General features: G+C 40.8%; 1 protein-coding gene across 6 annotated transcripts in view; it reads left to right on the top strand.

Annotated features, from left to right (window-relative positions):
• TTC7A (tetratricopeptide repeat domain 7A) overlaps positions 1-17448 on the top strand; it is a 307984-nt gene that overhangs the window by 210131 nt on the left and 80405 nt on the right. For all 6 annotated transcript variants that reach the window (XM_050951817.1, XM_050951815.1, XM_050951813.1 and 3 more), the window contains 2 exons: positions 5513-5629; positions 9808-9905. In XM_050951817.1, the coding sequence (XP_050807774.1) occupies positions 5513-5629; positions 9808-9905 (215 nt within the window). The remainder of the gene's footprint in view (positions 1-5512; positions 5630-9807; positions 9906-17448) is intronic.

Genomic DNA, 17448 nt, shown 5'->3' with positions numbered 1-17448 from the left:
TAGAGTTGTTATTTTTCCTTACTAGAATAGTTTCCACCATGAATATTGTTGTTTGTTGTTGTAGCAAAACATAAACTGATTTTTGGTGGTGAAAGGCTACATTTGTTAGATTATATCGAGTTCGCCTTTTCAGGAAAATTATGTTCCTCCATATTCTGGAATTTCAGGCACCCTTTCGTCATCTTATTAATTCTTCAGAAAACTATAATCTTCTTTCTTTGTGTTCTTCAGATTACTTTTCAGGTATCTAGCCACTGTCTTTATCCACTTCTTCAAAGTACTTATCACATTGCTAATGGGTCTGATGAACAAAACAATGTAATAGTCACTCAGAAACAGGCCAAATTTTTTGGTGTTCTGCATAGGGAATCTAGAAAACTCTGCCTTGCTTTACTAATTCAATGGCTTGGTCAGCATAGACTTCAGTAGTTCATTCAGAGATGCATGTAGCAACCAGATTTCTCTTGTCTCTGTGATGTACATTCCTAAATGAGCTAGTAGTGTTTAAACACATGTAATTTTATCATTTTTTAAAAAAATCTAGATACAGTAAATCAGTATTTTAACTCTAATTAATTTAGATAATTTTCTACATATCTTGGGAGATCATATCACTGTTTCTTTCTTCAGTGTTTCAAAAAATAGTGCTGTATTTAGGTTTAGGATTTAGAGAATTCAGGCCACTAAACAAAGAAGACATTAACAGATTATGGCCCTGATTCAGTAAAACACCAAGGCATCTGCTTAACTTCAAGAACCTGCTTAAGTGATTTGCTGAACTGAGGGCCAATAAAGAGTGGTGAATGACAGTACATAAAGCTAAATTATTATGTAGTGCTCATTATTCTTTAAAGCAGTGATTCTGAAACTTTTGTACTGGTGACTCCTTTCACATAGCAAGCCTCTGAGTATGACCCCCCTTATAAATTAAAAACACCTTTTTATATATTGAACACCATTATAAATGGAGGCAAAGTGGGGTTTGTGGTGGAGGCTGACAGCTTGCGACCCGCCCCCCATGTAGTTACCTTGCGACCTCTCTGAGGGGTCCCAACCCCCAGTTTGAGAACCCTAGCTCTAATGGCTTTTTGAGATTCCCAAGCAGTAGTATTTATTATTTATATTATGATAGCACCAAGATAGCACTAATGGTGCTAGATGCTGTACAGACACAATAAAAGCATCAGATTCCATTTATAAATGTTTTATAAAGGCTTAACAAATACTTAATACATGCTTTAATGAATGGGTAATCCATTTTTATATATTAAAGTCCAAAAGGTTAATAAGTTGTTGATAACCATTGTTTATAACCATTCATACTCATCTATAGCATCACCTACTGCTTATGGCTCTTTATAACAGTAGCACTTATGTCTGTAGCATGCTAATAACGTTTATTAACCCTTTATAAACCATTTAGAAATTGAACACCAGTAAAAGGCCGTCATCGACCCAAAGAATTTAGAATCTCACTTTAAGGCAAGATATAACAATTGGTGAAGGAGCACTGTAGTTCAAATAAAGACTTATTTTTTCTTTAGGATTTTGGAGCAGTACAAAGGGGATAAAAGAGGAGCTGAGGAACTAGACCTGTAAGTTCAGAAAACCCTCAAGAGTATATTTGGGCATATTCTGCAAGTGCAAGTGAAATCTAATTTTAAAGCTCTGTACAAACTCATCCATCTATCAAAATCAATCATGTAAAGAATTAATTTGAAATAATTAACATTGTCATTTATTTGTATTGTGGTAATGACTAGAGGTTCATATTTGGGGTTGGGACCCTTTTATTCTATGCATTGCATAGACATAAAATTTAACAAAAGAAACCTACATTAAGGATCTTACTATCTAAAGTAAAATAGAAGAACAGCTACCAGTTATTTTCCATCATTATCTTCCCTGGGATTATTCTCATTAGCAAAAATGATCTGCGTATCTTTCTCTCTTTTCCTACCCATGGATACTAGCAATTTGCCTTAACCAAAATCACTTTGTTTTTATTTCCACTGAGTAATAGAATTATCAGTTTCTATACTGATAATTGCATTACTATTTTAGTATGTTTAATCTGTTATGAGTCTACTCAATTAATATTGCAAGCACCCTACAAGAGATCAATAAAAATAATAGTAACAAAACACAATAAAGTCCAATCTATGCACACAACTTTTATTTCTGTTGATGGGAGTTGCATGCATACTCTGATGGGAAACTAGACCCATTGGATTCATTTGTAGCAAGAGTTTTTCTATCTTCAGAATAAAATCAAGAGCTAGAGATCAAAGTGACATTGTCATCTATTTAATTTGAGTGTTTTCTTCTTTATTGTTGTAATAACCTTTGAGAAACTAGGAAATATATTTAGTCTTACATACTGATTTCGTTTCCACCTGGCAACCGTTATGTATTACTGCATCTCTAGTGCTTCTATTGTCAACATAGCTTCCGTTTCTTGGTGCCATTTATGTTGTTCCCCTTTGTGCACCAGCCTCATTAATGATATTATAACATAATGTGAACAACTCTTAACAATAGTTAACTGTTGCAGCAGTTAACCCAGTATTGGTATTTTTAAGATTCTGTAATGTTCCACTGCAGAAACAGTTGCTAAAGAGTTAAGCATTTTTTCTACCCTTGTGTGCTTGTGTCTCATGATTGAAGATAATGTCCTGCTGAGACTTAGTTGTTTTTTTCCCAATTACTATCTTTCCTGAAATAGAACATTGCATATTCATCCAGGGAAGCGTTCATACATTGAGTGTAAACAAGTAAGTGTTCTAATGATGAGAAGAGAAATAATTGCATGTATTTGTCTCTTTAGTGTTTAATTGCTGTGTTAAAGCATGTTGTACAGTTCGTTTATCTGTATGTGTAACTACATTATCTATATAGACAGATATGACAGAGAAACGAAACACTGTTATCATATTCTCGCTTTATAGCATCTTCACAGATATGGCACCAGTTGCTTCATCCCAATGTTCCTTTATTCCATTAATATTGTATTTGGTAGTTTGTAACATCCATGACTGTAGAGTCACCCACTGATTATTGATCTTTGTCCTCGCTTTTCTGGTGTGTATCATGTGACTCCTCCTGCTCAATAGATTCCTGAAAACCTCATCCATTGATCTCTACATCAGGCCCAAAACTTACATCTGAGCTAGAGCATGTCTTCTAGAAAGAAATAGTCTTGCTTTATAGACCATGATGAAGAATCCGTTGCATCCTTAGATGTTGTTCTAATGGTTAGTGTTCATTGTTAAAAATGTGCATCTTATTTCTAATCTGAATTTGTCTAGATGTGGCTTCCAGCTATTGGATCTCATCATGCCTGTTTCTGCTAGATATAAAGAACAATCTAATATAAGAAATCTCTTTCCCATGTAGGTTCTTGTAGGCTGTGATCAAGTTACCGCTTAACCTTCTCTTGGATAAACTAAATAGATTGAGGTTCTTTAGTCTCTTACTAAAAGGAATGTTTTCCAGACCTCAGATAATTTTCCTAGCTCTCTTCCAAACTCTCTTTAATTTTTCAGTATTTTTTAAAGTATATTCCAGTAATTGTCTCACTGAGATCGTAGAAGAGATAATACTACCTCCCTACTCCTATTCGATATTCCCCTACTTTTATATCTGAGGATTGTGTTTGCTCTCATAGCAACAGCTTTGCACTGGAAGCTCACATTCATTTAGTTATCTGTAGTGACCCCCTAAGTCCTTTTCATTGTCAGTGTGTTCCAGAATACAGTCCTTCATCCTATAAGCGTAACCTACGTTCTTTGCTCCTAGATGTATGATTTTGTTTTGGCTGTATTAAAACACGTTCAAATACACCCATCTTACCAAGGTATCAGCCTGTTCCCATTACTATTTATCACTCTGAATTTTTGTGCCATCTCCAAATTTAATTTTTAATTGCACACCTTGTAGCGTTTGTGGTGTTTTTATCATCTGTGGACCAAATCCTAAAAGTTGATAAGCATCCATGTTTTAGTGGGAGCACCTGATTTTAATGGAAGGTTCAGCATGTCTCAGCACTTGATATGTTGTTACTGGCACTTGTTAAGCTCAGATCAGACAGAAATAATGGTGGGTGAGTGAAGCAACCAGAGGAGATGTCCCAGGGAATATTTGTTCCTGGCTGCCTTTTCTCACTTAAATTTGTAGCATGGGAGTCTTATCGGATCCTAACTGCTTCGGTATGTTCAGAGGAGTGCATTCTTCTTCCATGTTTGGGTATAAAATTGCTACAGTTTCTTTTAGTTGTGGACTTGTCCATAGTGATCCATGTGACCTCCAGACTGAAATGTGTTCTGTTTGGAGTTACATCTGAAGGCCACATGGAAACTTTGATTAGTGCAGAATGTGACTGCCCACTCTGCATATTACTGTAGATCTGTGCTCCATAGTCTATGTTGGTTAATTTTCAATGGCAGTTGAAGGTGTTGGTTTTGATCTATAAAACTACCATGGATTGGGTTTTGTCTGCTTTTGAGACAACTTGTCTCTGTAAAGTCAGTGAGGTTCCACATGGGCATAGGTTCCATCCTCACAGTTCTGACTGGAGGACCAGGGACCTATTTTATTACTGCTTTATTTTAATGTATATCTATTTTAGATGAATCTGCTATCATACTGAATTAATTAGAAATTCAATATTTTTCCTTGATTTTACAGAAACATATAAAGGAAAGGGCCAAATTTAAATCAGTAAATAAGAAACTTAATATCTCACCAATTAAAAAAACAAAGCAAGTTAAGTGGCATTCTAGCAGCACCTGATAGGTTGTGTCAGTAATGATTCCTTCATATAACCTCTCCGTGCCCTAATTCTGCTGCATGTCAGCACTCTGTGAAAATACAGTTTCTCTAGGAATAAGAATAGAATGTGCAGTTATATTAGCTAGGACAAAAATTTACAAGGGCTATCAACCTTCTTGCCTCAGGGCATAAGATGATCACCAGCTAGGATCAGGAAGAGATGTTTCCCTTCTGCAGATAGGGCTACATAATTGATCAGGTGTAAACAGGGAATGGTTTTGTTTATTACTCACCTTTTTCTGCAATGTATGTTATAAGCCAATGCCATAGGAAGGATCCCAGACTAAAAGGATCATTGGTCTTGGCAACCTGTGCATTATGACAATTCTTATGAGGTTTTTTATGCTGTCTAAAATAAAAGATTCATGGTGTTTTCAAATACTGGTTAGCTTTTAAATGCATTGTTTCTAATACTGCATTGTTAGATCTGTCCCACCAATGTGACTGTGGTCAGAGAGTATTGTCAATGCTCTGATTTCCTGTGCGATATCAAACTTGAACTAAAGAGAAGTGTCTCATATTCTAGTGAGGCTATTTCCCCCACTCCACCCCCCAGCCAGATGTACAAAGCAAGTGACAATGCTATCTGTTGGGAGCCAGATGGAGTGTTGATGGATCTGCGTACTTTGTGCATGAGACCCTGGCAAAGTCTAGTGATTTCTTTTTTGTGTGTGTCTTGTAGCTTACTCTTCACCAAAGTAAAGCTAGAACGGGTGCATAAAGGACCTGAAGAAGCTCTGGTGACCTGTAGACACATGTTGCGTATGTGGCAGATGGTATATAACTTTTCACAGCACAGGTAAGTTTTTTATGTGCAGTCTGACAAAATTGAGCTTTGAAATGGAGATATAATTAACTTATGATTTAATTTTCAAGATAGTCTGCTCTGCAGAAAGGCAACAAATAATACAAATTTTAAAAAATACATAGTAAAGCCAAGACCTTAAGAGTTATTTTTATATATAATTCCAACCTTCATAAAAATAAGGATTTGAGGTTAAAGAATCACTTTTTGGCCACATTTTTCAGAATCAAGCATCTAAATCCACACTTGCATGGCCTACTGTTTCTAAAATGCCGAGCACTCATCAGCTCCCATTCAAGTCAATGGAGCTATGTTGTTTGATACCAGCAGAGGATATGGTCCCACATTTTTTCCCCAAGAAAAAGGAAAAATCTTGAGCATTCAAGTTACTAAGTTGATTGTCTCTCATCACACAAGACTTGCACACTGTATCACTTTCAGTGTCATTGGTGGTACTTAGCACATATCCCACCGCTGGATAAAACTGTAACCTTCAGAAATGTTGCAGGGGAAGAGGGGTAAATTGCTAAGAATATGCAGGCCTCAGCAGTTTGTGCATGTATTTACATACACTTTTATAAAAGAACTATACATACATAAACGTATCTGCTTAAACTTGTATCTTCCTTGAGGGATTATTAGAAACTGCCTACAGAGTTAACTCATCAGCAATTAAAATAGACCAAAAAAAGTGGTCATTAGAAAGTGAGTAGAAGAATTAGCTCTGACCTGTTGCGATCATTATTCTCCACAAGCCTCAGCCTCCTCAGGCCTCAGTAAATAATCTTTACTCACACAAATGGTCCCACTGAAGTGGGACTTGGTGTTTTTTTCACAAATATTTCACACCGTTTCCAGTATGCCTTTGTATTAGGCCAACTGCAACAGGGTTGACTAAGAGCTTTAAAAATATTACAGGTAGGATTTTCAAAGGTGTCTAAGGAATCTGGGTGCTAATCCTTTGAAAATGCCTTCCCACATTACTAGGCATCCAGTCTTGATTTGAAGACATCAAGAGATGAAGAATCCACTGCTTCCATTGGTAGTTTGCTCCAATGATTAATTACATTCGCTGTTTAAAAAAAAAAAAAGTGCCTTATTTCTAATTTGGATTTGTCTGGCTTTAACTTCCAGCCATGGGTTCTTGGGTATGTCTTTCTCTGCTAAATGAAAGAGCCCTTTAGTATCTAGTATTGTCTCCCCATGAAGGTACCTACATACTATGATGAAATCACCTCTTGAACTTCTTTTTGATAAACTGAACAGACTGAGCTTTTTAAATCTCTCACTCAAAGGCATTCTCTTTGTTTCTCATTGTAAGGCATTTTTTCTAGTTCTCAAATTATTTTTGTGGTTTGTCTCTGCACACTCACCAATTTTTCAACGTCCTTTTGAAAATGTGGACAACAGAACTTACACAGTATTCCAGTGTCAGTTCACTAATGCCTTATACAGAAGTAAAATCACCTCTCTACTCCTCCTCTCTATTACACTGTTTAATACATGTAAGGGTCGTATTAGCCCTTTTTGTGAGAGTATCACACTGGAAGTTCATGTTGAGTTGGTTGTCCATCATAACCCCTAGATCCTTTTAAGAGTCACTGCTTTCCAGGATATAGCCCCCCATTCTGTAAGTATGGACTGTTTTCTTTGTTCCTAGATTTAGGATCTTGCATTTGGCTGTATTAAAATGCATTCTGTTTTAATGGGCCAAGTATACCAAGCAATCCAGATCACTCTACATGACTGCCCTGTGCTTGTCATTATTTATCACCCTGCTGATCTTTGTCATCTGCACATTTTATCGTCTCTTCTATGTATAGGGATATAATGTAATATCTCAGGTATCACTGCATGGTAACTGCTGTCAAACATTGACTTCTTAATGGTGACTTCAGTAGTGTGTTTAATGTAGTACTCCTCCACGTGTACTGCGCCATAGGCATGACATTGCTTTTAGGCGTCAGTAGGTAGCACAAGCCAAGAAGATCACTGCAGATCCTCTGTAGATACCTATATAGATAAGACAAAGATGCAAGAAGAATTAGGTCTTTCTTTCAGTTGTTTTAACACTTAAAATTAATAACAGCAATTCCAGATGATGTATCAAAGTAAAATTCAGCCTGTGGGATACCATGGCCCAGTTCTGAAATGAGCTCTGTGTGAGAAGGTCCAAATGTTAGCATGGAGTCCCTTGGGGGTTCAGGGCCCATGTGAGGAATCTCAAGTAGGATTTCAAAACCTCAGAAAAAACTACTTAATACTACTACTGTGAGCACCACTAATAATAATAATAATATTAATAATAAAAGGCCTTCAGGCCACAAATATGTAGCAGGCAAAGACAGTCCTTAGTTGTATTTCACTATTATAAAGCTGATCTGTAGTGATGGGAGGGTCAAAAATAAACCCAGAACACAGGCATGAAATATCAGAGGAACCAAAATCTCAGAATGCAGTCCATGCCCGAGGATTGATTCAACTCAAAGATAAGGCCTCCAGATCAATTATGCTTCCATGGTAACTTTATTAATGTTCCTGAGATAAGTATTATCTGGATAGTGAACAGTGTACTCTGATGTGTGTCTGAAAAGAGTGGCAAGAAGCAGCCACCTTTCTTTTTAATACTTTGCCCTTTGGTGAGTGGTGAGAGCACATCATCATCCCTCTGTTCTTCTTTGAGTGATTGCTCATGTCAGTTCCAATTATGTGTGTGCGCACTGCATGCATGGTAGCCGGAAGGTTTTTCACCTAGCAGTGCCCATCAGATCGGACCGGGCACCCCCTGGGGTCACACTTTCATGGCACTGAATGTAGGGCCGTGCCAACCCACCGCCACTTCAGTTCCTTCTTACTGCCTGTGACAATTAGCCAGAACGCTCGTAGCTCTTGCTTTGCAAGCGCAACTTCCCTAGTATCTTGAACATTTGTCTTGTAAATAGTTTTTAGATAAATGTATAGTTTTAATATACACCTCTACCCTGATATAACGCTGTCCTCGATAGCCAAAAAATCTTACCGCGTTATAGGTGAAACCACGTTATATCGAACTTGCTTTGATCTGCCAGATTGCACAGCCCCGCCCACCTGGAGCACTGCTTTACTGCGTTATATCAAACTTGCTTTGATCCACTGGAGTGCTCAGCCCCCTCACCCCCCGAGCACTGGTTTGCTGCATTATATCCGAATTTGTGTTATATCAGGTCACGTTATATAGGGATAGAGGTATAGTGTTAGAAGTGCTCTAATCACGAAATGTGTTTTGGTTCTTACCTTCACCCCCCAAAACTCCCCCTGCAAAAAATAACTATAAATGGAATTCTGCTGTGACATAATATAGGAGGGGATCTACCTGGGAAAATATTCTATTTTTTTCCTCTGGGATAAGGTCCCCCTTCACTGCTGCTGTTGCAGATGCCTCTGGATAAGACCATAGCTGGAAGCAAATGTATGTATCATAAATTGGGGAACAAGAACTCCTGGTAATGTAATACTTTTTTAAGCAGTAGCCTTTCTCCTTCTCCTCTGTTCAGGCAGAAAAGAGGGAGAGAGAAAGGTGCTAATCCTCTTAAAATGATGGGTTAGCAGGTATGTGGTAGGAGACAATTGGTGCAAGAGGAGTGGAACCGCCTTCCCTATGAACCAAATCCTCATGCTAGCACCAACTCTGAATTGATGCAGAGAAACAGTGGTCCAGGCCGTTTGTTCCGCCTTGTGGTGTGCTGGAGGGTCTATGCAACAGAGAATCCTCTGGCCCTGATTCTAGCCAGGAACAATGTTCCCGTGAACTGATCGGCAGAGACCCTCACAGATCAAGGGTACTAGGGCTTTCTGCACAGAACCCGAAGCTAATCAAATAAATTAGAGATGGCAAAGCCCTGTTAGAGCATCTTGACCATCCCCTGCCTGAGCAAGACTGCTTCCTACTGTAAGTATCCTTGAGAGTTATTTTCCACTCCACTTTCTTTGGTCTAAAACGATGTTTCAGCATGAACAGTTTTCAGATCTTTGAGAAAAATCAGCAGAATTCTTTCCCCAGTACATTTCAACAGCCACTGCCCTGTACTGAAGGGTACAGCTATCAAATCTAATGGCCATTCGATTGGATTACTGCATGTTTTGGAGATCTAATTCTGTCAGTGGCCACCTAACACCATCTTGTTTCCTTACAGTGGCTCTGAGAAAGAAAGCAGTGTGACTGAAGTGCCGATGATCAAAAAGCACAATGGGATGCATCTTTCTCTCCCTGATGCGCACGATACCGACTCTGGTGAGGAAAATAATTTTAAAAAACCCTTCTCCTTTCCAAAACCAAATGCATATTTTCATAAGGGAGAGAAAGTGGTGTTTTCTGCTGTTCTGAGCACTGCTCTGGAGGTCAGGCATTTTGAATTCTATTCTTGATTCTGTAACTGCCTGGTGTGTGACCAGGGCAAGTCATTTCACTTATCACTGCTTCAGTTTCCCCATCTATAAAGGGGACATAATGATACTTACCTCTTTTGGTAAAGTACATTGATATCTGTAGATGAAAAGTGCTAGATATGAGCTTCCTGTTATTACTAGTAGGTGGAAGTCCATGCTGTCATATGGGTATAATTTATAAAGTTATGTGTTTTTAAAAAATGGCTGAGAACTTAAAAACTGGACGGTAACAGGCAACATATCCCATTGATGATTCAACATGGTGATATTCTGGAAAAAAAGAGCTCTCATGGAAACATGCTTGTAGCTGTTTCCATCACAAACTTAACAGACAATATAGGCTCTAGAGTGATGTTCGGGGTTATTGTCTGGGTGGGGGAGGGGGCTGTGCTGGGAGATTTGTTGGCAAATAGTGGGCATGTGCTGCCATGAGGGGCTATGTGTATTTGGAGTTATTGTGAATGCTGGTTGTGGTGTTGTGTGGGTGGTTGTGTTAGTGTTGTGTGGGTGGTTGTGTTAATTTGTGTCTAGGAGGATTGTGCTGGGAGCATTGTGTCAATTTGTGTGGGTGGCCATATGAGAGCATTTGAGAACTGGTGATTCTAACAAACTTTATAACTACTCCTTCAGACACCAGACATTGAGCCCACTGAGGGGGAAGTTATGTGAAGGTCTTGAATCCACTACCCAATGCAAACTGCATGTTGTAATGTTTTTAGCACATGATTGTGCAAACTTATGCAGAGAGAAGCATATTCCACTGTACATGGCTTTTATAGATTTAACAAAAGCCTATGACACAGTTAGTCGGTCAGGGCTTTACATAGTTCTGAAGAAACTTGGTTGTACACCTATATTGCTAAACCTTGTGAAATCCTTACACGATGGCATGAAGGCAATGTAATGTATGAAAACCAGGAGTCTGACTCATTTAATGTCACCAGTGGAGTGAAGCAGGGTTGGATACTGGCTCATACAATATTTAATATTTACTTCTCATTCCTGCTTTGGTATGTGTTCTGTGGTGTTCGAAAGGTGTCTATCTTAGCACCGGAGATGACGTAGGTTTGTTTAACATGTCAAGGATCAGAGCTAAGACGATGGTGAAGGAGATCACCATAAGGGACCTGTTGTTTACAGATGATGCAGCCCCTGTGGCTCACAGTGTTAATACTCTACAACATCTTATTACCCAGTTCTCTGATTCATGAAAAAAATTGGCTAGCAATAAGCATGAAGAAGACAGTTTTCATGAAACAAGGCTCTTCAGAACCAGTTCTGGATGTCACCTTAGATGATATTCATCTAGATGTTGTTGACCAGTTTTGCTACCTTGACTGTACTGTTACCGGCAATATAGATCTTGATGCTTAGCTCACTAGTAGAATCGGCAAAGCAGCCAGGAACTTTGGTCTTTTGCAAGACAGAGTCTGGAATAATAACAAATTGTCAACTAAAAGGAAAATCTCTGTTTATGAAACATGTTTTCTCCACTCTTCTGTATGGCTCAGAAAATAGATGACTTACACCAAACATACCAAAAGACTAAACAGCTTTCGTATCAGAAGCTTGCATAAAATTCTTTGAATAAGATGGCAAGACAAGGTGACAAATGTGAAAGTGTTAAATCGTGCTTGTATCTCATTCATGGAAATGTTGATTAGTAAGAAAAAACTCAGGTGGCTCGGACATGTCAAGGAAATGTCGGGATCCCTAAGAGTGTGCTGTACTCTGAAGCTCGCAAAGGGTCTAGAAAGAGAGGCAGACCGCTGTGCAGATTTCAGGATGCTTGTAAAGATGACGTTATATCCTTTGGCATCTCTATGGATGATTGGGAAAGGAGTGCAGAATGCTGCTGTGGTTGGTGGAGCCAGTTTGTAGATGAAGCGAGGTGTTGCAAGTCAGACTGGATCAAGCTTTGTGGTGACCAGCGTCGGAAGAGAAAAGAATCTGCTGCTTGGATTCAGAGCATTGCTAGTGCCTGGGTGTGCCCTACCTGTGGATAGGACTTTCACTTGCGCATCAGACTCAGCAGCCATCAAAACTCATTGGCACATACACTGTGCTCTGTAAAGACCGACAGTGCCATTGACTCAGCGGTGAGCTGGAGCCAGTTCCCACTGGTTCACGGGAACCGGTTGTTAAATTTAAAAGCCCTTTTAGAACCGGTTGTCTCACAAGGGACAACTGGTTCGAAAAGGGCTTTTAAATTCAACAAAAGCCCCAGCAGCAACCTGCCCTTCCCCTGGCCCCAGCTCACTTCACTCCTCCTCTGCCTCCTCCCCTGAATGCTCCCCCGTCTTCTCCTCCCCCTCCTTGGCTTCCCACGAGTCAACAGTTCACGCGGGAAGCCTTGGAGGGCCGAGAAGGAAGCAGAGGCTTCCCGCAGGTGAGCTGGAGCAGGGGGTGGGGGTGCAAGGAGGGCTCCAGGCGCTGCACGGCTCCGGCTTGGCCCCCAACCCCGTCCCCGAGAGGCATGGCTCCGGCCCCAGCCGGGGTGGTGCGACCAGCTGGGCGCTCGGACCCGGCCCGGCCCAGCCCGGCCCCCACCTCCAGGCAGCATGGAAAGGAGGCAGGGAGCAGGGAGGGGGTGTTGGATAGAGGGCAGGTGAGTTGGGGGGGTGGTTTAGTGTCGGGGCGGTCAGAGGGCAGGGAACAGGGGTATTGAATGGGGCCAAGGGTCCTGTGGGGGCAGTCAGGAAGGAGCAAGGGTTGGATGGGGTGGTGGGGGGCAGGCAGGGGCAGGGATTCCAGGGGCAGTCAGAGGACAGAGAGAAGGGGTGGTTGGATGGGGCAGGGGTCCCAGGGAGGCCATCAAGAATGAGAGGAGGGGTTGGATGGGGTGGCAGGGAGCAGTCAGGGGACAGGGACGGGGGGTGGATGGGGCAAGGGTCCCAGGGGGAGGCTGTCAAGGAACATGGGGGTTTGGATGGGCAGGAGTCACAGAGGGGCAAGGGGGCATGATCCCCTCGTGGGGTGAGGAGGAGGGAACCGGTTGTTAATATTTTTGCAGCTCATCACTGCATCGACTTGATGCAAACTTTTGGAAAATTTTTAGAGGAGGAGGAATAGCTGTATTCCCTGGGGCTGAGGCAGTAGTTAACCTTTAGAACAGATAGTTTAAAGGCGAGAACTTTCCTGGCTTTCTCCCATCCTTGCCCTTATAAATAAATCATTGGGTTTATCTCAACAGCACTCACTTGATTACAAAAAAAGAAAAACAGTGGCCAGGAAACGGCTAATTTATGTTCACTACAAGGCCTGATGCTGGTGCATGTTCAGTGGTCCCAACTCTGATTCACTTAAGTAGGGTAGGGAGGCCCAGCAGATGATACTCAGGGTGGCTAACCTGTGATGTCGTCTGGATAGCTGTGGCTATGCTGCTATTTTTAGTGCAGTAGTTCTAATTGAACTAGCGTGGGTATGTCTACCTGCGATGGAAATTACACTCTCAGCTGCAGTGTAGACTTTGAAGAGAAGTCCACTTATTTTGTGCCATGTCTTTCAGTGTTAAATACACATCTCTTAGTAAATTGTGTAGGATTAAGATATATCCTCTTCAGATGGAAAAAATGCACGAGAAGCTTAGGATCTGACCTTACAAGCATTTATGCATGTGAACTTTACTCATGGAATTCATTGCAGCCGCTCCTGTGTGCGTTTGCATGATTAAGCCCTTAGTGTATATATTTATAACACTGTAATCTTATCAATTCTGTGCGCATCTATTCATGTAATTTTTAATCTGTTTATTCCATTTCCTTGTATTACCTTCTGCTATGATGAGTCTCCATACTTGGTTTAAATCCACTTTTCCGTTGTCTGCATGAGGCAGGGTCATGCAGTATGAATTTGACTTATTGAAGATAACAAGTTAAATTCGACACTAATGTAAGAGTGTGCTACTTCAGTTGACTTACAAGGGAGTTAAGGATGTAGTGTTTTCAAGAACAGGCCTTTTGCAATGGGGCATTGTAGCTTAATGGATAGGGGCAGGGACTCATGAGACTTGGGTTCTATTCCCATTTCAGCTATTGCCTCAGTACATGACTTTGGGCAAGTCACTTAAACTGAATTTTTAAAATTTTGTTTGCCTCAGTTTTTGGTGTCTAACCTGAGAAAACTAGATTGACTTAACCCCTGCACCCTCCACTGTAACTGATGCTGACTACCTTGTTGAAGGAGCTCTGATTTGGGATCCTTCTAAATCATGCTCTTTTTTCCTTCCAGAAATCACTTTTGTGGCTGCCACATTATCAGGGGAAAGGGGCATTACTGGCACACCCTTGAGCCATGCCAATCTCCAGAGATGATTTCAGCACTTTCTCTCACACTCACAAGACTTCTGCTGTGTACAGTGCATCTGTAGGCAGGGAGCCCTTTCCCCTTCCTCTCCAATGGCCAAGTTTCAGAGTCCATGGGGTGTGGAGGTTGCTGTTGCTCCCAGTGTGGAGGGTGGGAGATGCTGCAAAAACCTGATTTATTCCATGCACCCTGGCTGATTTGGGGAAAGAGTTCCAGAGATCTCCAAAGTCTGCTTCTTTTTGTTCCCCATGTGAAGAAGGGGAAGAGAGGCTGCTGGGCTCAGTGCCCTAGGTTGAGTCCCTTTAGTCATAGTGGAAGGCCCTGCAGCCTCAGCTGTAACTGGTGCTGATTGCCTTGATTTTGGATCATTCTGGAGCAGGCTCTAGTTTCCTTCCAGAAATCCCCTGGGAATATATTGCAGTGGAATCGTAATGTTCAGTCATTTCACACTGTCTGGAATCTTCACTGCAGGGAGGATTATTCAGATTATTTGACACTATCCTCTCTTTCAGTTATACCACTGTATCTACACTGTCTACACTAGCACTTTTGTCAGTATAATTTATGTCACTCCAGGGTGTGAAAAAACACATCCCAGAGCGTTGTAAGTTACACTGGTAGAAGCGCCTGTGTGGACAGCGCTATGTCCGCAGGAGATGCTACTGCCACTCATTGGGGTGGTTTAATTACGTCTACAGGAGAGCTCTCTCTCATCAACACAGAGCAGCTACACTGGCAGCTGCATTGGTACAGCTGTACTGCTGCGAGCTCTTTAATGTAGACATGGCTTTAGTTTTGCTGCCAGGAACATTAGCTCCTCCTTGTTTTCTTCAGCTTCTCCTGACTGGAGAAAAGCTCCTAACTAAATTCACGGAGACCAGTCAGCTGCCTTGATGTTTCATTCTTTTTCTGACTTGCGATACCATTTTGATTTTCCTGAACTGACTGATTTTTCACAGACAAATATTAAACTTGATTCTTGGTCTCACAATGATCTTAGAAAAATGCGTTATAACGTCTTTAGATGTATTTATATGACTTATGCAATGAGTAAAAACAGTTTTCTTATTTTTATGATTCCTTCTCCAAATGTGAGGAGAATTTACTGCAAGATGTACTTTATGGTCTGTCTAGTGAAGCTGTTAAAAAAAAAAGAGACTGCAATAAATAACTAATTGATGTAATAATGTATTACTCCAACATCTGCATGTTTTGGGGCATGAAAATAAAATTATGAGGTGTGGCATTTCGGTGCTTTTTTTGTTGTTTGATTTTATGTAAGATTTACGCTTCTCTTGAAAGAGACAGTTTTGCACTTCTCTTGCCTTGTGTCTAAGATCAAGGATACATGAGCTTAATATGTGGGTATTTCCTCTGGCAGGAGACTGTATCCTTCTCTTGCACAGGAAATGGTTTTGTGATCTCTACTTATGAATATTGTTTACTATTTGTATTATCATTGCATCTACCATGATCCACTTATGTTGTTAAGTGTGCATGGAAGAGGGAACAACTACAAATTAAGAAAATGTGAAAGCCACTCAGCTTATTAGACACTAACAGCCTTGTGCTGCAAGATGCTGAGCAATCTTAAGTCCCTTTGACTACCTTGCAAGTTGAGGAACTCAGCGGCTGGCAGGATCAAACTCAAATCACATACTTTACTTTTATTTGAAACTACCCAATGAATACATTGTAGGGATAGAGAGAGAACTATATTTTTGAAGTACAACTGAGAGACGGTGTTCCAAGAAAGTCTGCTTTGAAATAGATGGATACCTTACTAGCTTATAAGTGGGCGTCACCTGTATGGCACAGCCTGAACCTCGACAGAATACCAAAATTGTACTGAAGTGGTATGGTCTCCCAGATCTGTCTCAGAAGGGGATCAGGGTTTCCCTAGGCTCTGGGGATGTGAATGAAACAAACTCATGTAATCAGACCAGGTCCATAATTCATGGAATGGGCTTTTAAAGTAACATGCTTCAAAAAAGACACTCTGAGAGGGGACAGTCTTGGGAGAGAAATATATAATTGCATGCTGTTTTTAAAGCATTCAGATAATGTGATGATGGTCACTAATTTAAGAATCAGCATAGATTGATTGCAGAATCAAAACCCCCCAAATAATTTGAAGCCATAATTATTATATTACCACATTGTCATCTCTCTGGAACATTAGATCAGGAATGTCTTTGAAAATACGTAGGAACTTAAAGAATGCATTTAAGAAGAGAACATTTACATTTTTAAAGTGAGTTGTAGGGCATGCATGCACCAAAAGCATTACAGGACTGTTTTGAAGTTTTGCTGCTTAAAATGAATGACACTCAGCAGTGAGATAATGGAACAAATATGTCCCATAGCAGTGCTAGCCTTCCAGTTTTGTGTTTGGATTATCATCAGATATTTATGTCTCACAGGCTCTGAGTTATATAAAAGCTATGGGCCAAATCCTGCCCTGTGCTGCACAGGTGTCTTAGAAGGCAGATGGGCATAGGGAGCATCTTACTCTCCTTCCACCGAGCAACATCCACCGAGTAAGGCAGGATTCCAACTCAGTGCTCATGAGAGCATTAGACGGAGGATCAGACTGCTGTGCCTGCTGGCACTCCACAGCCCCAGTGGATTGTGGTCTGCTGGCAAGGGAGTGTGGCTTGGCAATATGTGTGCAGCATACTTCTGCTGGGAACGCAAGCAGTTCCTTTTAAAAAGACAGCAGTGTATGCCTCACCACAGGTTTTGTACCCATCTGTCCCCTCCATTGCCCTGAACCATCCCGGCGGAATGTTGCTAGGTAACAACACCTGCACTGCTCCTATCATGTGGCTCCAGAAAGCCAAGACAGGGTATAACCCTAGGATCATTTGGTCTGCAAGGTCAATACTTAGCAGTGTGTTAAGGAATAATGTTGTCTGGGCAACAGCTTCTGTCACAGCAGCTCTTTAGGGAGGTATTCTGAGCGTTAGTCACATTTACCTACTTTCTTCACATTATTTTAGAAGCTTAAAACCAAACTCTGATTTTGGATCAGGTTTATTTTTCCTCCCATTTTATAACGTTTTCTTAGGTGATAGACATCC

Source organism: Gopherus flavomarginatus, chromosome 4, assembly GCF_025201925.1.
Source record: "Gopherus flavomarginatus isolate rGopFla2 chromosome 4, rGopFla2.mat.asm, whole genome shotgun sequence".
NCBI classification, from domain to species: domain Eukaryota; kingdom Metazoa; phylum Chordata; order Testudines; family Testudinidae; genus Gopherus; species Gopherus flavomarginatus.
The sequence above is the reverse complement of the archived record's forward strand: the minus strand, read 5'-3'. Positions and strand labels throughout refer to the sequence as shown.